This window comes from Colius striatus, chromosome 26 (genome assembly GCF_028858725.1).
Source record: "Colius striatus isolate bColStr4 chromosome 26, bColStr4.1.hap1, whole genome shotgun sequence".
Lineage (NCBI taxonomy): Eukaryota > Metazoa > Chordata > Aves > Coliiformes > Coliidae > Colius > Colius striatus.
In genome coordinates this window covers 2,558,613-2,583,096 of record NC_084784.1, presented here as the reverse complement: position 1 = coordinate 2,583,096, position 24,484 = coordinate 2,558,613, and the positions used below count along the sequence as shown (strand labels likewise).

General features: G+C 65.7%; 1 protein-coding gene across 1 annotated transcript; it reads left to right on the top strand.

Annotated features, from left to right (window-relative positions):
* The first annotated feature begins 832 nt into the window (after positions 1-832).
* On the top strand, positions 833-24,315 carry ITGA5 (integrin subunit alpha 5). Its single transcript, XM_062015325.1, is given in 28 exon segments — positions 833-859; positions 950-979; positions 981-996; positions 1,087-1,130; positions 1,292-1,348; positions 2,980-3,012; positions 3,014-3,033; positions 3,181-3,205; positions 3,208-3,279; positions 3,281-3,440; positions 4,537-4,731; positions 5,888-5,933; positions 6,769-6,873; positions 7,843-7,898; positions 8,018-8,247; positions 8,355-8,492; positions 9,493-9,560; positions 9,687-9,837; positions 10,898-10,990; positions 11,089-11,168; positions 12,624-12,704; positions 12,814-12,913; positions 15,158-15,310; positions 16,507-16,587; positions 17,303-17,416; positions 18,648-18,749; positions 20,743-20,865; positions 21,758-24,315. Coding segments are annotated over 28 exon segments (2,484 nt in total). The 3' UTR covers positions 21,842-24,315.
* The last annotated feature ends 169 nt before the right edge of the window (positions 24,316-24,484 follow it).

The window sequence follows — 24,484 nt, the reverse complement described above, 5'->3', positions numbered from 1 at the left end:
TAGGGGGATGTGGGAAAGATAGAGGGGCATGGGGGGCATAGAGGGGCATAGAGGGACATGGGGGGTATAGAGGGTCATGGGGGGGATGTGGAGGGGAATGTGGGAGACATAGGGGGGCATGGGGGGCATAGAGGGGCATTGGGGGGCATGAGAGGGGCATAGAGGGGCAATGGGGGCATAGAGGGGCATAGAGGGGCACGGGGGGGCATGGGGGGCATAGAGGGGAATGGGGGGATGTGGGGGGCATGAGGAGATGTGAGGGGCATAGAGGGGCATGGGAGGGATGTGGGGGGCATAGAGGGGCATAGAGGGGAATGGGGGGCATAGGGCAGATGTGGGGGGCATAGAGGGGCATGGGGGGATGTGGAGGGCATAGAAGGGCATGTGGGGGGCATGGGGGGATATGGGAGGCATGGGGAGATGTGGGGAGCATAGAAGGGCATTGTGGAGGGCATAGAGGGGCATGAGGGGGATGTGGGGGGCATGGGGAGATGTGGAGGGCATGTGGGGGTCATGGAGGGGATGTGGGGGGCATGGGGAGATGTGGGGGGCATAGAGGGGCATGGGGGGATGTGGGGGGCATGGGGAGATGTGGGGGGCATAGAGGGGCATGGGGGGATGTGGGAGGCATGAGGAGATGTGGGGGGCATAGAGGACATAGAGGGGCATGGGGGGGATGTGAGACCATGGGGGGCACTTGGGGGCATGAGGGCATGTGGGGAGCATGGGAGGGATGGGGGGGATGTGGTGGGCATGGGGGGCATGTGGGGAGCATGGGAGGGATGTGGGGGCATGGGAGGGATGTGGGGGGCATGGGGGGCATGTGGGGGTCATGGGGACCTTCATGGGGGACATTGATGTGGGACACAGGGGCTGGGGCTGTGGGAGGCTGGGGCCAGGCTGGTGGGGACACTGGGGACACTCTGGGTGCCACCTCTGCTCCTCCCAGGGCTACTCGGTGGCAGTTGGCGAGTTCAGTGGGGGACACCACCCAAGGTGGGTGCTGGGGGGGGGTCAAGGTGACACGGGGGTGGGGGGTGACATTGGGGTGACACCCCCTGACAGGGGTCACTTTGTCCCCTGCAGACTTTGTGGCCGGTGTCCCCAAGGGCAACCTCACCTATGGCTACGTAAGGACATGGAGTGGGGGGGACACACATGGGATTTGGGGGGGCACAGGGGGCTTGGGGGGGGGGGTCCAAGGTGACCCCCAAACTGCCTGGGGTCACTGTGTGATGTCACACTGTGTCCCCCTCACCCTTGTCCTCTGTGTGTCCCCCCCCCTCTCCAGGTCACCATCCTCAATGGCACCAACATGAAGTCCCTCTACAACTTCTCAGGGGAGCAGGTGGGGTCTGGGGGGTCCCAGGAGGGGTTTGGGGGGGGTGGGAGCAGGTTGGGGGGGGTCCCAGGAGGGTTGAGGGGGGGCATCAGATTGGGGGGGGGGGTCTCTGCAGGGTTGAAGGGGTGGGGAATAGGTTGGGGGGGGTCCCAGGAGGGTTGGGGGGGGAGCAGCAGGTTGGGGGGGTAGGATCAGGTTGGGGGGGGGGTCCCATATAGACTTGGGGGTGCCACTCAGGGTGGGGGAGTCCATAGAGATTTGGGGGTGCCATTGAGGTTGGGGGATGCCCATAGAGGTTTGGGGGTACTGTGCAGGGTGAGGGGGTGCCCACAGAGATTTGGAGGTGCCATTCAGGGTGGAGGATGCCCATGGAGGTTTGGGGTGCCCCTGAGGCTAGGGGGATTGCCCACAGAGGTTTGGGGGTGCCATTCATGGTGGAGGATGCCCATAGAGCTTTGGGGGTGCTGTGCAGGCTGGGGGATGCCCACAGAGGTTTAGGGGGTGCCCCTGAGGCTGGGGGATGCCCACAGAGGTTTAGGGGTGCCCCTGAGGCTGGGGGTATGCCCATGGAGCTTTGGGGGTGCTGTGCAGGCTGGGGGATACCCACAGAGGTTTAGGGGTGCCCCTGAGGCTGGGAGATGCCCACAGAGCTTTGGGGGGTGCTGTGCAGGCTGGGGGATGCCCACAGAGGTTTAGGGGTGCCCCTGAGGCTGGGGGATGCCCACCAGAGGTTTGGGGGTGCCCCTGAGGCTGGGGGTATGCCCATGGAGCTTTGGGGGTGCTGTGCAGGCTGGGAGATGCCCACAGAGGTTTGGGGGTGCCCCTGAGGCTGGGGGGATACCCACAGAGGTTTAGGGGTGCCCCTGAGGCTGGGAGATGCCCACAGAGGTTTAGGGGTGCCCCTGAGGCTGGGGGATACCCACAGAGGTTTTAGGGGTGCCCCTGAGGCTGGGGGTATTGCCCATGGAGCTTTGGGGGTGCTGTTGCAGGCTGGGGGATGCCCACAGAGGTTTAGGGGTGCCCCTGAGGCTGGGGGTATGCCCATGGAGCTTTGGGGGGTGCTGTGCAGGCTGGGGGATACCCACAGAGGTTTAGGGGTGCCCCTGAGGCTGGGGGATACCCACAGAGGTTTAGGGGTGCCCCTGAGGCTGGGAGATGCCCACAGAGGTTTGGGGGTGCTGTGCAGGCTGGGGGATGCCCATAGAGGTTTAGGGGTGCCCCTGAGGCTGGGAGATGCCCACAGAGGTTTGGGGGTGCCCCTGAGGCTGGGGGATACCCACAGAGATTTAGGGGTGCCCCTGAGGCTGGGAGATGCCCACAGAGGTTTGGGGGTGCTGTGCAGGCTGGGAGATGCCCACAGAGGTTTGGGGGTGCCTCTGAGGCTGGGAGATGCCCACAGAGGTTTGGGGGTGCTGTGCAGGCTGGGAGATGCCCACAGAGGTTTAGGGGTGCCTCTGAGGCTGGGAGATGCCCACAGAGGTTTGGGGGTGCTGTGCAGGCTGGGGGATACCCACAGAGGTTTAGGGGTGCCCCTGAGGCTGGGGGAATGCCCAGAGAGGTTTGGGGGTGCCCCTGAGGCTGGGGGGGATGCCCAGAGAGGTTTTGGGGTGCCCCTGAAGAGATGCCCCCCCATTCAGATGGCAGCCTACTTTGGCTACGCCGTGGCAGCCCACCGACGTGAACAACGACGGGTGAGTGTGTCCCCCCCACCCCTGCACCCCCCCTTCCCAAACAACACCCCCCACCCCCCCAAAAAACGCACCCATGGGTGCCCCCTGACCCACAGGGGGGGGTTCCCATGGGTGGGGAGGGGGGGAGCTGACGACCTGTGCCCACAGGCTGACGGATCTGCTGGTGGGGGGCCCCCGCTGTTCATGGCCAGGGGAGGGGGGGGCCGAGTGCAGGAGGTGGGCAGAGTGTACCTGTACCTGCAGCTGCCTGGGGGGGCTGTGCCAGGGCCCCCCCTGGCACCCACCGCTGCCCCCAGCCCTGCCATGGCCCCCAGCCCTGGCCATGGCCCTCACTGGGGCGCTGGAGTTCGGGCGCTTCGGCAGCGCCATCGCTGCCCTGGGAGACCTGGACCTGGATGGCTTCAATGGTGGGGGCACCAAGGGGGGCACTGAGGGGGCACAAAGGGGGCATGGGAAGGGGTGGGCAGGGGCTGCAGGGTGGTGTGGAGGAGCACAGGGGGGTGCAGGGTGGCACAGGGGGTGCAGTGGGGCACAGGGAGGTGCAAGGGGTGCTTGGGTTATAGGGGAGTGCAGGGTGGCACAGGGAGGTGCAGAGGGGCACAGCGAGGTGCAGGGTGGCACAGGGGGTGCAGGGGGGCACAGGGAGGTGCAGGGTGGCACAGGGGGTGCAGGGGGGCACAGGGAGGTGCAGAGGGGCACAGGGAGGTGCAGGGTGGCACAGGGGGTGCAGGGGGCACAGGGAGGTGCAGGGGGGCACAGGGAGGTGCAGGGTGGCACAGGAGGTGCAGGGTGGCACAGGGAGTGCGGAGGGGCACAGGAGGTGCAGGGTGGCACAGGGGGTGCAGGGGGGCACAGGAGGTGCAGGGTGGCACAGGGGGTGCAGGGGGGCACAGGGAGGTGCAAGGAGGTGCTTGGGTTATAGGGAGGTGCAGAGGGGCACAGGAGGTGCAGGGTGGCACAGGGGGTGCAGGGTGGCACAGGAGGTGCAGGGTGGCACAGGGAGGTGCAGGGTGGCACAGGGGGTGCAGGGGAATGCTTGGGTTATAGGGGGGTGCAGGGTGGCACAGGGAGGTGCAGGGGGGCACAGGGAGGTGCAAGGGGGTGCTTGGGTTATAGAGGGGTGCAGGGTGGCACAAGGGGTGCAAGGGGGGTGCTTGGGCTCTGGGGGGGTGCAGGGTGGCACAGGGGGTGCAGGGGGGCACCAGGGAGGTGCTTGGGCTATAGGGGGGTGCAGGGTGGCATGGGGGTGCAGGGGGGGCACAGAGGGTACAGGGAGTGCAGGGAGGTGTCTGGGCTTTGGGGTGGCACAGAGGGGCTCAGGGAGGGTGTAGGGTGGGCACAGGGTCTGTGGGGTGGCACAGGGGGGCTCAGGGAGGGTGTAGGGTGGGCACAGGGTCTGTGGGGTGGCACAGGGGAGGGATGTCTGTGCTCTCAGGTGGGGGCTCAGGCTTAGGGGATGAGGGTCTGTAACCCACCGTGCCCACCCCTCGTCTCCTGGCACAGATGTGGCAGTGGGTGCCCCCCTGGGTGCTGAGAGGGCTGGCAGGGGCTGGTTTACATCTATGGAGGGGGGGTGGCTGGGCTGCAACCCTGAGCCCACCCAGGTGCTGAGGGGGCACTGGGCACCCGGCCCCCACCCCGACTTCTTCGGAGCCGCCCTGCGAGGGGCCACCGACCTGGATGGCAACGGCTACCCGGGTAAGGAGCCCCCCAGAGCAGGGGCACCCAGCCTGGCACTGCCCCAACCACCCCCACAGGCTGGGGGGGACCCAGATCTACCCCTGTGCACCCCCCAAACCAGCCTGACACTGCCCCCAACCACCCCCACAGGCTGGGGGGGAACCAGATCTACCCCTGTGCACCCCAAAACCAAGGGGCACCCAGCCTGGCACTGCCCCAACCACCCCCACAGGCTGGGGGGGACCCAGATCTACCCCTGTGCACCCCAAAACCAGGCTGGCACTGCCCCAACCACCCCAACAGGCTGGGGGGGACCCAGATCTACCCCTGTGCCCCCCCAAAACCAGGCTGGCACTGCCCACAACCACCCCCCACAGGCTGGGGGGGACCCAGATCTACCCCTGTGCCCCCCAAACCAGCCTGGCACTACCCCAACCACCCCCACAGGCTGGGGGGGACCCAGATCCACCCCTGTGCACCCCCAAACCAGGCCTGGCACTACCCCAACCACCCCCACAGGCTGGGGGGGAACTAGATCTACCCCTGTGCCCCCCAAAACCAAGGGGCACCCAGCCTGGCACTGCCCCAACCACCCCCACAGACTGAGGGGTACCCAGAGCTACCCCTGTGCACCCCCAACCAGCCTGGCACTGCCCCAACCACCCCCACAGACTGAGGGGTACCCCAGAGCTACCCCTGTGCACCCCCAAACCAGCCTGGCACTGCCCCCAACCACCCCCACAGACTGAGGGGTACCCAGAGCTACCCCTGTGCACCCCCAAACCAGCCTGGCACTGCCCCAACCACCCCCACAGACTGAGGGGTACCCAGATCTACCCCTGTGCACCCCCAAACCAGCCTGCACTGCCCCAACCACCCCACAGACTGAGGGGTACCCAGATCTACCCCCTGTGCTCCCCAAAACCAGCCTGGCACTGCCCCAACCACACCCACAGACTGAGGGGTACCCAGAGCTACCCCTGTGCTCCCCAAAACCAGCCTGGCACTGCCCCAACCACCCCCACAGGCTGGGGGGTAACCCAGATCTACCCCTGTGCCCCCCCAAAGCTGGAGCTGAGGGTACCCAGAGCCATCTGTGCCAAGCCCCTGGGTGTCCCCTGCCCTGGCTGTGCCACCTCCCAAGTGCCACCCCTCCCTGTCCCTTCTCCCACAGACCTGCTGGTGGGTGCCTTCGGGGTGGACACGGCTGTGGTCTACAGGTGGGTGACCCTGGGTGGCCCTGGATGTCCCCAAGGTGTCCCCAAGGTGTCCCCAGGCTGTCCCTGGGTGTCCTGGGGCTTTCCTGGATGTCCCCAGAGTGTCCCTGGATGTCCCCAGGGTGTCTTTGAGTGTCCCTGGAGTGTCCCAAAGTGTCCTGGAGTGTCCCCAGGATGTCCCAAGGTGTCCCTGTGATGTCCCTGGGTGTCTTGGGACATTCCTGATTGTCCTCAGGTTGTCTCTGAGTGTCCCTGGAGTGTCCCAAGTTGTCCCCAGGATGTCCCCAAGGTGTCCTGGGATGTCCCTGGGTGTCCTGTGGCATCCCTGAGTGTCCCCAGGGTGTCCCTGGATGTCCCCAGGTTGTCCTTGAGTGTCCCTGGATGTCCCCAGGGTGTCTCTGATTGTCCCCAGGGTGTCCCTGGATGTCCCCAGGTTGTCCTTGAGTGTCCCTGGATGTCCCCAGGGTGTCTCTGAGTGTCCCCAGGTTGTTCCTGAGTGTCCCCAGGTTGTCCCTGGATGTCCCCAGAGTGTCCCTGGATGTCCCCAGGGTGTCTCTGAGTGTCCCTGGATGTCCCCAGGTTGTCCCTGAGTGTCCCTGATTGTCCCCAGGTTATCCCTGGATGTCCCCAGAGTGTCCCCAAGTTGTCCCTGGATGTCCCCAGAGTGTCCCCAAGTTGTCCCTCATTGTCCCTCATCATCCCCAGGATGTCCCAGGGTGTTCTGGGCTGTCCCTGGGATGTCCCCAGAGTGTCCTTGGGCTACCCTGTCTGTCCCCAGTTACCCCCTGGGGGTGTCAGTGGGGTGTCCCCTCGTGTCCCCAACGCTGTGTCCCCACAGGGGACGGCCCATTGTCCACGCCAGTGCCACCCTCAGCGTCTTCCCCACCATGTTCAACCCCGAGGAACGAGGCTGTGTCCTGGGCACTGGCCTCCACGTGCCCTGGTGGGTCATGGGGGGGGTCAGGGGCACCCTGGGGGGGTGATGGGCACCTTGGAGGGGTGATGGGCACCTTGGGAGGGGTGATGGGCACCCAGAGGGGGGTCATGGGCACCTTGAGGGGATGATGGGCATCCTGAGGGGGATGATGGGCACCTTTGAGGGGGTGATGGGCACCTTGGGGGGGTCATGGGTACCATAAGAGGGGTGATGGGCACCCAGAGGGGGGTCATGGGCACCTTTGAGGGGGTGATGGGCACCTTGGGAGGTGATGGGCACCTTTGAGGGGGTGATGGGCACCTCTGGGGGGTCATGGGCACCTTATGGGGGGTCATGGACATCTTGAAGGGGTGATGGGCACCTTTGGGGGGTCATGGGCACCTTTGGGGGGGTCATGGGCACCCTGGGAGGTGATGGGCACCTTTGGGGGGGGTCATGGGCACCTCGAGGGGGTGATGAGCACCTTTGGGGGGGTCATGGGCACCTTGGGAGGTGATGGGCACCTTGCAGGGATCATGGGCACCTTGGAGGGGTGATGGGCACCTTTGGGGGGTGATGAGCACCTTTGGGGGGGTGATGGGCACCTTGGGGGGGTCATGGGCACCCTGGCAGGATTCTGGGCACCTTTGGGGAAGTGATGGGCACCTTGGAGGGGTGATGGGCACCTTCTGGGGGGTCATGGGCACCTTCTGGGGGGTGATGGGCACCTTCTGGGGGGTGATGGGCACCCTGGGGTGCAGTTGGGGGGGATCCTGAGGGTCCTTAACGGGAGATGAGCAGCAAGTTGGGGTCACCCTGAGCTGTGTGTTGGGGGCACACGATGACCTCAGGGGACACCAAGGTGGGGGGTGGGGGGGGGAAGGATTTTGGGGGGGGGGTTGGCACCTTGAGGAGTGTTTGTGGTGAGGGTGGGGGGCACAGACACCCATGGCAGAGCTGACAGGGGGGATCCCATGGGTGCTGCCCCCCCCCCAGCATCAACGTCACCTTCTGCCTCAACGCCTCGGGCCGGCACCTCCCTGGAGCCATCGGTGAGCTTTGGGGGGGTCCCATCATGGAAAGGGGGGGGACACCCCATCCTCTGTGACCCCCCCCAACACCCAGAGCACCCTCACAAGGGTGTCCCACCCCCCCTTCTCTCCCCCTTCAGACTTCACCGTGGAGCTGAACGTGGACGGTGCCAAAGCTGGGGGAGGGCGCCGGGCGCTTTTCCTCCCTGGGGGGGGGTCAACCCCCAGCCACAGCTTTGGGGGGACACCCAGCCCCAATCTGGGGGGGTCACCCACCCCAAACCTTGGGGGTTCACCCACCCACAGCCTCACCCTGCCCATCCCCAACGGCTCAGGGCCCCGCTGCCACAGCCTGGCCGTGTACCTCAGGGTGAGTTGGGGGGACCCCCCCCATCCCCCCTCTTAGACTGAGTGAGGGGGGGGCACCCCAAAAAGTGGGGGCCCCCCCCGTGAACGTTGTGGCTGTGGCTGCTGCAGAACGAGTCGGAGTTCAGGGACAAGCTGTCGCCCATCAGCCTGGCGCTCGCCTTCCGCCTGCACCCCGCGGCACAGCCCGACCGGCACGGCCTGCGCCCGCTGCTGGCACCCGCCACCCGCACCCGCCTGGAGGCCAAGGTCAGCCCCCTCCGCTGCCAGACGGCCCCTGGCACCCCCTGGCACACTGTGGGAACCCCTGGTACCCTCTGGCACACCACAGTACCCCCTGGCATCCCCTGGTACCTCCTGGCACACTGTGGGAACCCCTGGTACCCTCTGGCACACTGTGTCATCCTATGGCATCCGCTGGTACCCCCTCGTACCCCCTGGCACACTGTGGTACCCCATGGTACCCCCTGGTACCTCCTGGCACACTGTGTCATCCTATGGCACCCCATGGCACACCCTGGCATCACATGGCACACTCTGGCACCCCCTGGTAACCCCTGGCATACCATGGTACCCCATGGCACCCCCTGGCACACCATGGTACCCCCTGGCACACCCTGGTAACCCATGGTACCCCCTGGTATCCCCTGGCACACCATGGTACCCCCTGGCATCCCCTGGTAACCCATGGTACCCCCTGGTATCCCCTGGCATACCATGGTACCCCATGGCACCCCCTGGCACACCATGGTACCCCCTGGCACACCCTGGTAACCCATGGTACCCCCTGGTACCCCCTGGCACACCATGGTACCCCCTGGCATCCCCTGGTAACCCATGGTACCCCCTGGCACACCATGGTACCCCCTGGCACACTCTGGTAACCCATGGTACCCCCTGGTAACCCCTGGCACACTGTGTCATCCTATGGCACCCCATTGCACACCCTGGCACACCACGGTACCCCCTGGCACACTCTGGTACCCCATGGTACCCCCTGGTACCCCCTGGCACATCATGGCACCCCCTGACACACCATGGTACCCCATGGTACCCCCTGGCAACCCCTGGTACCCCCTGACACTGTGTCATCCTATGGCACCCCCTGGTACCCCTGGTACCCCCTGGCACTCCCTGGAACAGTGTGGTACCCCCTGGTACCCCATGACACACCCTGGAACACTATGGCACCCCCTGGCACCCCCTGGCACCCCACATCCCTGACTCTCCCCACAACCCCTGTCCCCAGGCTCACATCCAGCTGGACTGTGGCGATGACAACATCTGTGTGCCCGACCTGCAGCTGGAGGCTTCCACGTAAGGGCGAGGGGCGAGTGTGTGTGTGTGTGTGGGGTGTGTTCCCAAGCCTTGCATCGAGGCTCCCAGTATCCCCAGTATCCCCAGTATGGCGTGAGCTGGGCTGGGGCTGGTGTCTCCCTGCAGGGACCGCCGGGTCGTTTACCTGGGCGACCGCAACAGCCTGAACGTGACGTTCAGCGCCCGCAACCAGGGCGAGGGGGGAGCCTACGAGGCTGAGCTGCACGTCAGGCCCCCTCCCCACGCCCAGTACACCGGGGTGCTGCACCCCCACGGGGTGAGTCCGGCCTGGGGACCCCCACGTGTCACCCTGGGTATTGGGGGGGACCCCTCAGGTGTGTCCCTGGGGATTTAGGGGGGACATAGACCCCCAGATGTGACCCTGGGTATCTGGGGGGGACCCCTCAGGTGTGTCCCTGGGTGTTTGGGGGGGATACACAGACCCTCAGGTGTGACCCTGGGTGTTTGGGGGGACCCTCAGGTGTGTCCCTGGGGATTTAGGGGGGACACAGACCCCCAGATGTGACTCTGGGGATTTGGGGGGACCCCCAGGTGTGACCCTGGGGATTTGGGGGGACCCTCAGGTGTGATCCTGGGGATTTAGGGGGGACACAGACCCCCAGATGTGACCCTGGGTGTTTGGGGGGGATACACAGACCCTCAGGTGTGACCCTGGGTATCTGGGGGGGACCCCTCAGGTGTGTCCCTGGGTGTTTGGGGGGGATACACAGACCCTCAGGTGTGACCCTGGGTATCTGGGGGGGACCCCTCAGGTGTGTCCCTGGGTGTTTGGGGGGACCTTCAGGTGTGACCCTGGGGATTTAGGGGGGACACAGACCCCCAGATGTGACCCTGGATGTTTGGGGGGATCCCCAAGTGTGTCCCTGGGTGTTTGGGTGGACCCCCAGGTGTGCCCCTGGGTGTTGGAAGGGAGGGGGAGACCCCCCAGATGTGACCCTGGGGATTTAGGGGGTACACACAGACCCCCCAGGTGTGCCCCTGGGTGTTGGAAGGGAGGGAGGAGACCCCCAGATGTGCCCCTGGGGATTTGGGGGACCCCCAGCTGTGCCTCTGGATATTATGGGGGGGCAGTGAGGGGGTGTCTCCAGATTGGGGGGGGAATCCCCTCAGATTAGGGGGGCTCCTGGGGGTCCCCAGCTATGTGTGTGTGTGGGGGGGGGTCATGGGGGTCCCCACATCCCCAGGGCTGGGCTGGATACCTCTGGCTACCCTCAGGTATAGGGGAGGTGCATGGAGGGGATGCCCCTGTTGCCCCCCAACCTTGGGGTACCCCCACTTCTGACACCCCCCCCTCTTCCTCTCCCCCCTCACCCCAGAACTTCTCTGCCCTGAGCTGTGAGCTGGGGGTGGGCAACGACTCCAGCCCCCTCATCTGTGACCTGGGCAACCCCATGAAGGCTGGGGCTAACGTGAGTATGCTGGGGGGGGTGGGCACAAGGTTTTGGGGGGGGCTCAATGTGAACCCCTTCCCCCCCCCTCACCCCCAGCATTGCCCCTGTACCCACAGATTTGGGGGGGGCTGCGCTTCACCATCCCCCAGCTCAGCGACAGCAGCAAGAGCATCCGCTTCGAGCTGCAGATCCGCAGGTGGGGCTTTGGGGGGGGGTTTGGGGGGGATTTTGGGGGGGATTTGGGGTACCCAGGGGTGAGGGGGGAGCTTGAGAGGCTGGGGGGGGCAACTGGGGCAGCTTGGGGTGAAAAGGGGGGGATTCAGCTTCTAAATCCCATCTGGGATGGGCAGATCTGCAGGTGGGGGCTTTGGGGGGGGGGGGATTGGAGAGGGTTTTGGGGGACTTTGGGGCCGGTTTGGGGGGGATTTGGGGTACCCAGGGGTGAGAGGGGGACTTGAGAGGCTGGGGGGGGCAAATGGGGCATCTTGGGGTGAAAAAGGGGGGCTCCAGCCTCTAAATCCCATCTGGGGTGGTCCCAAAGGTTGAGGTGGGGCAGATCTGCAGGTGGGGCTTTGGGGGGGTTTGGGGGGGATTTGGGGGGGGTTTGGGGGGGATTTGGCGTACCCAGGGGTGAGGGGGGGGGCTTGAGGGGCTGGGGGGGGCAACTAGGGCATCTTGGGGTGAAAAAGGGGGGGCTCCAGCCTCTAAATCCCATCTGGGATGGGCAGAACTGCAGGTGGGGGGTTTGGGGGGTAGGTTGGAGGGGGTTTGGGGGGGTTTGGGGGGGATTTGGGGTACCCAGGGGTGAGAGGGGGGCTTGAGGGGCTGGGGGGGGCAACTGGGGCAGCTTGGGGTGAAAAGGGGGGGCTCCAGCCTCTAAATCCCATCTGGGGTGGTCCCAAAGGTTGAGGTGGGGCAGATCTGCAGGTGGGGCTTTGGGGGGACTTTGTGGGGGGGGCAACACTTCAGTGCTTTCCTTTACACCTGGACAGGGGAATATCACAAAGAGGGGGGCTCATATTTAAAGAGGGGGGGTCCCCCGAAGTTTACCCCCCCCCCGTGACCCCCCCCTTCCAACACCTTGGTGGAGGAGGGGGCAGGAAACTATCTGCAGCATCCCATCATGGAGAGGAGGGGGGGGGCAACACTTCAGTGCCCTCCTTTGAGCTTGGGCAGGGGGATATCACAAAGAGGGGGGCTCACATTTAAAGAGGGGGGGTCCCCCGAAGTTTACCCCCCCCGATCCCCCCCTTCCAACACGGGGGGGCTGCAGGGGAGGGGAATCAACCTGCAACATCCCATGTGGGCTCAGTGCCTGGGGCGGGAGGGGGGGGGCAACACTTCAGTGCTTTCCTTTGCACCTGGACAGGTGGATATCACAAAGAGGGGGGGCTCATATTTAAAGAGGGGGGGGTCCCCCGAAGTTTACCCCCCCCCCGTGACCCCCCCCTTCCAACACCTTGGTGGAGGAGGGGGCAGGAAACTATCTGCAGCATCCCATCATGGAGAGGAGGGGGGGGCAACACTTCAGTGCCCTCCTTTACACCCGGACAGGGGGATATCACAAAGGGGGGGGCTCACATTTAAAGAGGGGGGGTCCCTCTTCCTCGACCCCCCCGTCATGCCCCGCTTTTCCCTCGGAACCCCGCAGCAAGAACGCCAACAACTCGCAGAGCCCGCTGGTGCGGCTGCCGCTGGAGGTGCGGGCGGCCACGCGCGTCTCCGCCTTCGGGTGAGCGGGGGGGGAGGGACGGGGGGGGTTAAAGTTGGGGGGTGGGTGATCCCCAAGTGACCCCCCCCGCACCTTAAACTCCCCTTTTCTCCTCCCTCGGTGCCCGCAGCGTGTCGCGACCCGACGTGGTGACGCTCCCCGAGGGGCCGTGGGCAGCGCAGCCGCGGCGGCTGCAGGAGCTGGGGCCGCCCGTCGAACACGTCTATGAGGTGGGGGCTGGCTGGGACCCCCCCCCGGGTGGCTTTGTCACCCCTCCCAGGTGGCATTGTCATCCCCCTCAGGTGGCTTTGTCACCCCCCTCGGGTGGCTTTGTCAAACCCCCCCCCGGGTGGCATTGTCACCCCCCTCAGGTTGCATTGTCACCCCCCCCCCGGATGGCATTGTAACCCCCCCTTGGGTGGCATTGTAACCCCCCTCAGGTTGCATTGTCACCCCCCCCCCCGGGTGGCATTATCATCCCCCCCCCGGGTGGCATTGTCACCCCCCTCGGGTGTCCTTGTCCCCCCTTGTCCCTGTGTGCTCCTCCTGGAGTCTTTGTCATCCCCAAGGTCCCTGTGTTCCCCCCCCCCCCCAGGGTCCTTTATCCCCCTCAATGTCCCCTGTGTCCCCCCCAGGGTCCTTTATCCCCCTCCCAGGGTCCTTTTGCCCCCCTCCAATGTCCCTGTGTCTCCCCCCCAGGTTCCTTTATCCCCCCCAAGGTCCCTGTGTGTCCCCATGTCCCCTCCCAGTGTCCCTGTGTCACCTCTGTGTCCCCTCCAGTGTCCTCTATCCCCCTCCCAGGGTCCTTTTGTCCCCCCCAGTGTCCCTGTGTCCCCCCCAGTGTCCTTTATCCCCCTCCCAGGGTCCTTTTGCCCCCCTCCAATGTCCCTGTGTCCCCCCCCCCAGGGTCCTTTATCCCCCCCAAGGTCCCTGTGTCCCCCCATGTCCCCTCCCAGTATCCCTGTGTCACCTCTGTGTCCCCTCCAGTGTCCTTTATCCCCCTCCCAGGGTCCTTTTGCCCCCCTCCAAGGTCTCTGTGTCCCCCCCAGTGTCCCTGTGCCCCCCCCAGTGTCCTTTATCCCCCCTCAGTGTCCCTGTGTCCCCCCTGTGTCCCCCCCCCAGTGTCCCTGTGCCCCCCTAGTGTCCCCTCCAAGGTCTCTGTGTCCCCCCCCAGTGTCCCTGTGTCCCCCCTGTGTCCCCCCCCCAAGGTCTCTGTGTCCCCCCCAGTGTCCCTGTGTCACCTCTGTGTCCCCCCCCAAGGTCTCTGTGTCCCCCCTGTGTCCCTGTGTCTCCCCCCAGTGTCCTTTATCCCCCCCAAGGTCCCTGTGTCCCCCCCCAAGGTCTCTGTGTCCCCCCCCAGGGTCCTTTATCCCCCTCCCAGGGTCCTTTTGCCCCCCTCCAAGGTCCCTGTGTCCCCCCCCAGTGTCCCTGTGTCCCCCCTGTGTCCCCCCCCAAGGTCTCTGTGTCCCCCCCCCAGTGTCCCTGTGTCCCCCCTGTGTCCCCTCCAAGGTCCCTGTGTCCCCCCTGTGTCCCTGTGTCTCCCCCCAGTGTCCTTTATCCCCCCCAGTGTCCCTGTGTCCCCCCCCCAAGGTCTCTGTGTCCCCCCCAGTGTCCCTGTGTCACCTCTGTGTCCCCCTCTGAGGTCTCTGTGTCCCCCCTGTGTCCCTGTGTCCCCCCCAGTGTCCTTTATCCCCCCCAAGGTCCCTGTGTCCCCCCCCAAGGTCTCTGTGTCCCCCCCAGGGTCCTTTATCCCCCTCCCAGGGTCCTTTTGCCCCTCTCCAATGTCCCTGTGTCCCCCTGTGTCCCCCCCCAGTGTCCCCTGTGTCCCCCTGTGTCCCCCCACAAGGTCTCTGTGTCCCCCCCAATGTCCCTGTATCCCCCCTGTGTCCCCCCCAGTGTCCTTTACCCCTCTCCCAGTGTCCCTGTGTCCCCCCCAAGGTCTCTGTGTCCCCCCAGTGTTCCTGTGTCCCCCCAGTGTTCCTGTGTCCCCCCTGTGTCCCCCTCAGTGTCCCTGTGTCCCCCCTGTCATCCCCAGTGTCCCTGTGTCCCCCCCCCCAGTGTCCTTTATCCCCCCCAGTGTCCTTTATCCCCCCTCAGTGTCCCTGTGCCCCCCCCAGTGTCCTTTATCCCCCCTCAGTGTCCCTGTGTCCCCCCTGTGTCCCCCCCCAGTGTCCCTGTGCCCCCCCCAGTGTCCTTTATCCCTCTCCCAGTGTCCCTGTGTCCCCCCAGTGTCCTTTATCCCTCTCCCAGTGTCCCTGTGTCCCCCCTCAGTGTCCCTGTGTCCCCCCAGTGTCCCTGTGTCCCCCCAGTGTCCTTTATCCCTCTCCCAGTGTCCCTGTGTCCCCCCTCAGTGTCCCTGTGTCCCCCCCAGTGTCCCTGTGACCCCCCCCAGTGTCCTTTATCCCCCCCAGCACCCCCCCTGTCCCCTGGGGGTGTCCTTGTCCCCCCCCAGCGCCGTGTGCCCGTGTCCCCAGGTGCTGAACGAGGGTCCCAGTGCCATCAGCCAGGGGACACTGGAGCTGAGCTGTCCCCTGGGGCCCCGAGGCCACCCCCAGCTCTACGTCACCGGCCACTCGGGGCCCCCCAACTGCTCCTCCAGCCACCCCCTGGACCCCCTGCGCCTGGCGGTGGGCACTGGGGCCACTGGGGGCACTGGGGAGACTGGGGAGACTGGGGGCACTGGGGAAACTGGGGAGACTGGGGGCACTGGGGAGACTGGGGGCACTGGGGGAATGGGAAACTGGGGGGACTGGGGCAACTGGGGAGACTGGGGGCACTGGGGAGACTGGGGAGACTGGGGGGAATGGGGGGAATGGGGGGAAAGGGAAACTGGGGGCACTGGGGGACTGGGGGAACTGGGGGAACTGGGGGGATTTGGGGCAACTGGGGGGACTGGGGCAACTGGGGGGCACTGGGAGCAATTGGGGGGCACTTGGGGCAACTGGGGGGACTGGGAGCAACTTGGGGGAACTGGGGGAAAGGGAAACTGGGGACACTGGGGGAACTGGGGGAACTGGGGGGACTGGGGGGACTAGGAAACTGGGGGCACTGGGGGGACTGGGAGCAACTGGGGGGACTGGGAGCAACTGGGGGGCACTTAGGGCAACTGGGGGCAACTGGGGGGATTGGGGGCAACTCGGGGGCACTGGGGGGGACTGGGGGGACTAGGAGCAACTGGGGGGAACTGGTGGGACTGGGGGCAACTGGGAGGCACTGGGAGCAACTAGGGGGGACTGGGAGCAACTGGGAGGCACTGGGAGCAACTAGGGGGGACTGGGAGCAACTGGGAGGCACTGGGAGCAACTAGGGGGGACTGGGAGCAACTGGTGGGCACTGGTGGGCAACTGGGGGGACTGGGAGCAACTGGGAGGCACTGGGAGCAACTGGGGGGACTGGGAGCAACTGGGGGGCACTTGGGGCAACTGGGGGGACTGAGAGCAACTGGGGGGCACTTGGGGCAACTGGGGGGACTGAGAGCAACTGGGGGGCACTGGGGGCAACTGGGGGGACTGAGAGCAACTGGGGGGCACTGGGGGGACTGGGAGCAACTGGGAGGCACTGGGAGCAACTGGGGGGACTGGGAGCAACTGGGGGGCACTGGGAGCAACTAGGGGGGACTGGGAGCAACTGGGGGGCACTTGGGGCAACTGGGGGGACTGAGAGCAACTGGGGGGCACTGGGGGGACTGGGAGCAACTGGGAGGCACTGGGAGCAACTAGGGGGGACTGGGAGCAACTGGTGAGACTGGGGGCAACTGGTGGGCACTGGTGGGCACTGGAGGTGACAGGAGCTGACAGGAGCTGACAGGGCCGTGTCCCCCCAGGAGCAGAGCCCAGAGCCCCACGTGCTGCAGCGCCGGGACACAGGGGACAGTTGGGGACACCCCCCAGCCCCCCCCAGCCTGGTCAGTGTCCCCCTGCTGGCACCCTGCCCCCAGCACCCGCTGCTGGCCCTGCCTGTGTGACATGGGCTGTCCCAGGGCTGTCCCAGGGCTGTCCCACCCTGGGTGGCACAGGGGGGGTGTCCCTGCTGGGGGGGACATGAGGTGGGGGGTGTCCCCTCTATGGGTGGCACAGGGGGGGTGTCCCTGCTGGGGGGGACCCCAGGGTGGACAATGTCCCCTCCATGGGTGACTCTGGGTGCTGGGGGGAGTGTCCCAGGTGCCAGTGACCCCATGCTGGGTGACACTGGGTGGCACTGGGTGACACTGGGTGACACTGGGTGTCTTGGGGGGTGCTGTCCCCACACTGGGTGACTGTGGGTGACACTGAGTGTCTGTGGGTGTCTGTTGGTGACTCTGGGTGTCTGTGGGTGTCTGTGAGTGCCACTGGGTGTCTGTGGGTGACTGTGGGTGCCACTGGGTGCCAGTGGGTGTCTGTGGGTGTCTGTGGGTGCCACTGGGTGACTCTGGGTGACTCTGGGTGCCACTGTGTGACTCTGGGTCCCTGTGGGTGCCACTGTGTGACCGTGGGTCCCTGTGGGTGCCACTGGGTGCCACTGGGTGTCTGTGGGTGTCTGTGGGTGCCACTGGGTGACCCTGGGTCCCTGTGGGTGTCTGTGGGTGACCCTGGGTCCCTGTGGGTGCCACTGTGTGACCGTGGGTCCCTGTGGGTGCCCAGGGCTGCCCCGAGCCCGAGTGTTTCCGCCTGAGCTGCCCCATGGGTGCCCTGGAGCGGCAGCAGCGTGCCAGCCTGCGCCTCACCTTCCACCTCTGGGCATCAGCCCTGCGCCAGGTCAGAGCCCAGCCCGGCCCCTGGCACCCCCTGGGACCCCCTGGGACCCCCTGGGACCCCCCATCCTGCCCCCTCCCCCCCAGCACCCCAGGGAGCTGCCCCAAGCCCCGGGGGGTGGGTGCCCTGTGAGTGTTTGGGGACTGTGGGTGTCCCTGGGTGCCCTGTGGGTGTTGGGTGGGGGGTTGTGGGTGTCTGTGGGTGTCCATGGGTGTTTATGGGTGCCCTGTGGGTATCATGGGTGCCTGTGGGTGCCCCTGGGTGCCCTGTGGGTGCCCCTGGGTGTCTATGGATACCCCTGTGTGCCCCTTGGTGCCTCTGGGTGCCCTGTGGGTGCCCCTGGGTGTCTATGGATACCCCTGGGTGCCCTGTGGGTGCCCCTGGGTGCCCCTGGATCCCCCTGGATCCCCCTGGGTGCCCCTTGGTGCCTCTGGGTGCCCTGTGGGTGCCCCTGGGTGCCCATGGATGCCCCTGTGTGCCCTGTGGGTGCCCCTGGATACCCCTGGATCCCCCTGGGTGCCCTGTGGGTGCCCCTGGGTGCTGACTATCCCCCTGGGTGCCCCTGGGTGCCTCTGTGTGCCCTGTGGGTGCCCGTGGGTACCCCTAGGTGCCCTGTGGTTGCCCCTGGGTGCCCATGGATGCCCCTGGGTGCCTCTGTGTGCCCTGTGGGTGCCCGTGGGTACCCCTAGGTGCCCTGTGGTTGCCCATGGGTGCCCTGTGGGTGCCCCTGGATGCCCCTGGGTGCCCTGTGGGTGCCCTGTGGGTGCCCCTGTGTGCCCTGTGGATGCCCTTGAGTGCCCCTGGGTGCCCCTGGATCCCCCTGGATACCCCTGGGTGCCCCTTGGTGCCTCTGTGTGCCCTGTGGGTGCCCCTGGATGCCCCTGGATCCCCCTGGATACCCCTGGGTGCCTCTGTGTGCCCTGTGGGTGCCCTGTGGGTGCCCCTGGATCCCCCTGGATACCCCTGGGTGCCTCTGTGTGCCCTGTGGGTGCCCCTGGATGCCCCTGGATCCCCCTGGATACCCCTGGGTGCCTCTGTGTGCCCTGTGGGTGCCCTGTGGGTGCCCGTGGGTGCCCATGGATCCCCCTGGATACCCCTGGGTGCCTCTGTGTGCCCTGTGGGTGCCCCTGGGTGCCCCTGGATACCCCTGGGTGCCCCTGTGTGCCCTGTGGATGCCCTGTGGGTGCCCCTGGGTGCCCCTGGGTGCCCCTGGGTGCTGACTGTGCCCCTGCAGCGGGAGGTGCGGGCGCAGGCGCTGCGCTGTGAGGCCGAGTACCGTGTGCTGCAGCTGCCCTACCGTGTGCACCCGCTGCAGCACCCCGTGCAGCGCCTGCAGGTGACCCCGCGGGGACGCCCTGGGGGGGCCTGGCCACCCTGCTGGGGGTGCCAGGAGGGGGCTGGGGGGCAGGGGGAACCCCAAGGGTGGCAGGAGGGGGCTGGGGGTGTGCTGGGTGCAGGGGGATGCTGCAGGAGGCCTCGTGGGTGCTGCTGGGGGTGGCAGGAGGGGCTGAGGGTGCTGCTGGGGGTCACTCTGGGGGTGCTGCTGTGGGTCTCTGTGGGTCTGTATGGGTCCCAGTGGGTGCTGCTGTGGGTCTGTGGGTCTCTGTGGGTCTCTGTAGGTGCTGTTGTGGGTCTCTGTGGGTCCCTCTGGGTGCTGCTGTGGGTCTCTCTGGGTCTCTGTGGGTCTCTGGAGGTGCTGCTGTGGGTGTTGCTGTGGGTCTCTGTGGGTCTGTATGGGTCCCAGTGGGTGCTGCTGTGGGTCTGTGGGTCTCAGTGGGTGCTGCTGTGGGTCTCTGTGGGTCTCTGAGGGTCTCAGTGGGTGCTGCTGTGGGTCTCTGTGGGTCTCTATGGGTCTCAGTGGGTGCTGCTGTGGGTCTCTGTGGGTCTCTGTGGGTCCCAGTGGGTGCTGCTGTGGGTCTCTGTGGGTCCCTGTGGGTCCCAGTGGGTGCTGCTGTGGGTCTCTGTGGGTCTCTGAGGGTCTCAGTGGGTGCTGCTGTGGGTCTCTGTGGGTCTCTATGGGTCTCAGTGGGTGCTGCTGTGGGTCTCTGTGGGTCTCTGTAGGTCCCAGTGGGTGCTGCTGTGGGTCTCTGTGGATCCCTCTGGGTGCTACTGTGGGTCCCTGTAGGTCCCAGTGGGTGCTGCTGTGGGTCTGTGGGTCTCTGTGGGTCCCTGTAGGTCCCAGTGGGTGCTGCTGTGGGTCTGTGGGTCTCTGTGGGTCTCTGTGGGTCCTTCTGGGTGCTGCTGTGGGTCCCTGTAGGTCCCAGTGGGTGCTGCTGTGGTTCTGTGGGTCTCTGTGGGTCCCAGTGGGTGCTGCTGTGGGTCTCTGTGGGTCCTGCTGTGGGTCCCTGTAGGTCCCAGTGGGTGCTGCTGTGGGTCTCTGTGGGTCTCTGTGGGTGCTGCTGTGGGTGTCAGTGGGTCCCTCTGGGTGCTGCTGTGAGTCTCTGTAGGTCCCAGTGGGTGCTGCTGTGGGTCTGTGGGTCTCTGTGGGTCCCTCTGGGTGCTGCTGTGGGTCTCTGTGGGTCTCTGTGGGTCCCTGTGGGTGTCAGTGGGTCCCTCTGGGTGCTGCTGTGGGTCTCTGTGGGTCTCTGGGGGTCCCTGAGGGTGTCAATGGGTGCTGCTGTGGGTCTCTGTGGGTCTCTGTGGGTGTCAGTGGGTGTCAGTGGGTCCCTGTGGGTGTCAGTGGGTGTCAGTGGGTGCTGCTGTGGGTGTCAGTGGGTCCCTGTGGGTGTCAGTGGGTGTCAGTGGGTGCTGCTGTGGGTCTCTGTGGGTCCCTGTGGGTGCTGCTGTGGGTCTCTGGGTCTCTGTGGGTCTCTGTGGGTGTCAGTGGGTGCTGTGGGTGTCAGTGGGTGTCAGTGGGTGTCAGTGGGTCCCTGTGGGTGCTGTGGGTGCTGTGGGTGTCAGTGGGTGTCAGTGGGTCCCTGTGGGTGCTGCTGTGGGTGCTGTGGGTGTCAGTGGGTCCCTGTGGGTGCTGTGGGTGTCAGTGGGTGCTGTGGGTGCTGTGGGTGCTGTGGGTGTCAGTGGGTCCCTGTGGGTGCTGTGGGTGTCAGTGGGTGCTGTGGGTGCTGTGGGTGTCAGTGGGTCCCTGTGGGTGCTGTGGGTGTCAGTGGGTGCTGTGGGTGCTGTGGGTGTCAGTGGGTGTCAGTGGGTGCTGTGGGTGCTGTGGGTGTCAGTGGGTGCTGTGGGTGCTGTGGGTGCTGTGGGTGTCAGTGGGTCCCTGTGGGTGCTGTGGGTGTCAGTGGGTGCTGTGGGTGCTGTGGGTGCTGTGGGTGTCAGTGGGTCCCTGTGGGTGCTGTGGGTGTGTTAACCCCTCGCGTGCTGTGCCGTGGCAGGTGCTGACGGGGCTGCAGTGGGCACGGGCCGAGGCTGGCAGCGGGGTGCCCGTGTGGGCCGTGGTGCTGGCCGTGCTGCTGGGGCTGCTGCTGCTCGCCCTCCTCTGCTACGGCCTCTACAAGGTGCGTCTGGGCATGGGGAAGGGACGTGGGGGGCACAGGGGGCACCGGGGACACGGGGCTGTGGGCACCATGGGGGGACATGAGGGACAGGGGACACGGGGCTGTGGGCACCATGGGGTGGCACAGGGGTGTTGGGGACATGGAGACGGGGCTGTGGGCACCATGGGGTGGCACAGGGGACATGGGGGACATGGGACAGAGGGGTCTGGGCACCTTGGGGGGACATTAGGGACATGAGGGACATGGGGCTGTGGGCACCATGGGGGGACAAAGGGGACATGGGGGACGTGGGACAGAGGGCTCTGGGCACCTTGGGGGGACATTAGGGACATGAGGGACATGGGGCTGTGGGCACCATGGGGGGACAAAGGGGACATGGGGGACGTGGGACAGAGGGCTCTGGGCACCTTGGGGGGACATTAGGGACATGGGAGATGGGGCTGTTGGCACCATGGGATGGCACAGGGGACATTAGGGACACAGCAGACAGGGCTGTGGGCACCATGGGGGTGGCACAGGGGACCCTGGGGTCACAGGACAGAGGGCTGTGGGCACAATGGGGTGGCACAGGGGACGTTTGGGACATGGAGACGAGGCTGTTGGCACCATGGGGTGGCACAGGGGACATTGAGGACACAGCAGACAGGGCTGTGGGCACCATGGGGTGGCACAGGGGATGTTGGGGACAGGGGACAGAGGGCTGTGGGTACTATGGGATGACACAGGGGACACTGAGGACAGGGGACAGGGGACTGTGGGCACCATGGGGTGGCACAGGGGACACTGGGGACATGGGACAGAGAGCTGTGGGCACCATGGGGGGACATTAGGGACATGGGGGACATGGCACAGGGGACCCTGGGGACATGAAGCTCCCCCTGTGCCCCCCCAGTTGGGCTTCTTCAAGCGCTCGGGGCCCTACGGCACGGCCATGGAGAAGGCGCAGCTGAAGCCTCAGGCGGCCTCGGAGGCCTGACGGGCCCCGTGCCCACGGGGGCACCCCCTGGTGACACCCAGCGCTGGCACCCACCCCACGCCGTGGGCCAGCCACCCCCACACTGGGCACCACCCACACACTGGACACCGGCCCCAGCGCCGCCAGGGCTGGGCAACGACCCCCCAGCTGGTGCCACCGGGATGGGCATCGTCAGCAAGAGGCGTGCCAGCGGCGTGGGCAGCAGCTCTGCATGCCGTGCCACCAGGGTGGGCAGCAGCTCTGGCTGTGGAACTGCTGGGGTGGGCATCAGCAGCAGGCACAGTGCCACCAGGATGGACAACAACCCCTGAGCTGGTGCCACCGGGATGGGCATCGCCTCTGGCTGTGGAACCACCAGGATGGGCATCAGCTCTGGCTGTGGAACATCAGCTCTGGGGTGGGCATCAGCAGCAGGCACAGTGCCACCAGGATGGGCATCAACAGCACATGTGGTACCACCAGGATGGGCATCAGCTCTGGCTGTGGAACTGCTGGGGTGGGCATCAGCAGCAGGCACAGTCTCACCAGGCTGGACAGCAACCCCTGAGCTGGTGCCACTGGGATGGGCATCACCTCTGGCTGTGGAACTGCTGGGGGTGGGCATCAGCAGCAGACACAATCTAACCAGGATGGACAACAACCCCTGAGCTGGTGCCACCAGGATGGGCATCAGCTCTGGCTGTGACCCTACCAGGATGGGCATCAGCAGCAGGCACAGCCCCCTGAGGTTGAACAACAACCCCTGAGCTGGTGCCACTGGGATGGGCATCACCTCTGGCTGTGGAACCACCAAGATGGGCATCACCTCTGGATGCAGTACTGCTGGGATGGGCATCAGCAGCAGATGTGGTACCACCAGGATGGGCATCAGCTCTGGCTGTGGAACTGCTGGGGTGGGCATCAGCTCTGGCTTTGGTACCACCAGGATGGGCATCAGCAGCAGACACAGTCTAACCAGGATGGACAACAACCTCTGAGCTGGTGCCACCAGGATGGGCATCACCTCTGGCTGTGGAACCACCAAGATGGGCATCACCTCTGGTTGTGGAACTGCCAGAGTGGGCATCAGCAGCAGATGTGGCACCACCAGGATGGGCATCATCATCAGACATGGTGCCACCAGGATGGGCATCACCTCTGGCTGTGGCATCACCAGGATGGGCATCAGCAGCAGACACTGTCAAACCAGGATGGGCATCAGCTCTGGCTGTGGCACCTCCAGGATGGGCACCACAGGCACAGGGGGTGACACTGAGCTGGGCACAGCCACTCTGAGCACTGCTACCGTGTGCCCACCCCCCAGGAGCTGCACAACCAGCACCTGACCTCGCCTGGCACAGGGCCTGGGGACACTGGTGGCGCCTTGGCACGGTGTCACCATCCCCTCACCGTGGCACAGGGGCACGGTGTCACCTCATCACGGTGAAAACCACACCCTGGTGTCACCTTCTGGTGCTGTCACCCGTCCTGGTGTCACCTCATTGCGGTGTCACCCCTCTATGGTGTCACCTTGTCACAGTGTCACCCCATCATGATGTCACCTGGCTGTGGTGTCACCTCTTTATGGTGTCACCTGGCCACAGCATCACCCTGTTGTGGTGTCACCCCATCGTGATGTCACCCTCTCATGGTGTCACCTGCACACAGTGTCACCCAGTCATGGTGTCACCCCACTGTGATGTCACCCTCTCACGGTGTCACCTGCACACAGTGTCACCCTGTCACAGTCTCATCCAGTCATGGTGTCACCCCATTGTGCTGTCACCCTCTCACAGTGTCACCCAGCCATGGTGTCACCCTGTCATGGTGTCACCTGGCCACAGCATCACCCTGTTATGGTATCACCCCATTGTGATGTCACCCTGTCACAGTGTCACCCAGCCATGGTGTCACCTGCACATGGTGTCACCCTCTCACAGTGTCACCCAGCCATGGTGTCACCCCCATTGTGATGTCACCCCTCTCAGAGTGTCACCTGCACATGGTGTCACCCTCTCACAGTGTCACCCAGCCATGGTGTCACCCTGTCAGTGTCACCTGCACACGGTGTCACCCTCTCACAGTGTCACCCAGCCATGGTGTCACCCTGTCAGTGTCACCTGCACACGGTGTCACCCTCTCACAGTGTCACCCAGCCATGGTGTCACCCCATTACAATGTCACCCCCTCCCAGTGCCCCCCCCCCGTGCTGTCACCGCTGCACTGCCCTTGCCCCCCCCTCCCCGTGGGCACCTCACTTTGCACTGACCCCGTGCCCACAACTTGGGGGGGGGGTGGGGGGACACACACAAACACCCCCCCACCTCTCACCCCCCCTCCCGTGTCCGTGGGGTGTCCCCCAGCCCCATCCCGCGTGGGGGGGGGGGGTGATTGCACTAACGCGGGGGGGGGGGGCTGGGGGGGCTTCGGTTTGTATTTAATGGGGGGGGCAGCCTCAGGGTTCACCCCCCCCCCAAATAAACGTGTCTGACCCAGCTGGTGTTACAATGAGGGGGGGGGGGTCACGGCTGAGCGCCCACGCGTGGGGTGGGGGGGGTGTCGGGTGACATCATTAGCGCCCTCATTAGCGCCCTCATTAGCACTCACCCATCAATAATTAACCCAGCCCTGGCTCCATCCTCCACCCTCCCCCCCCCCCCCATT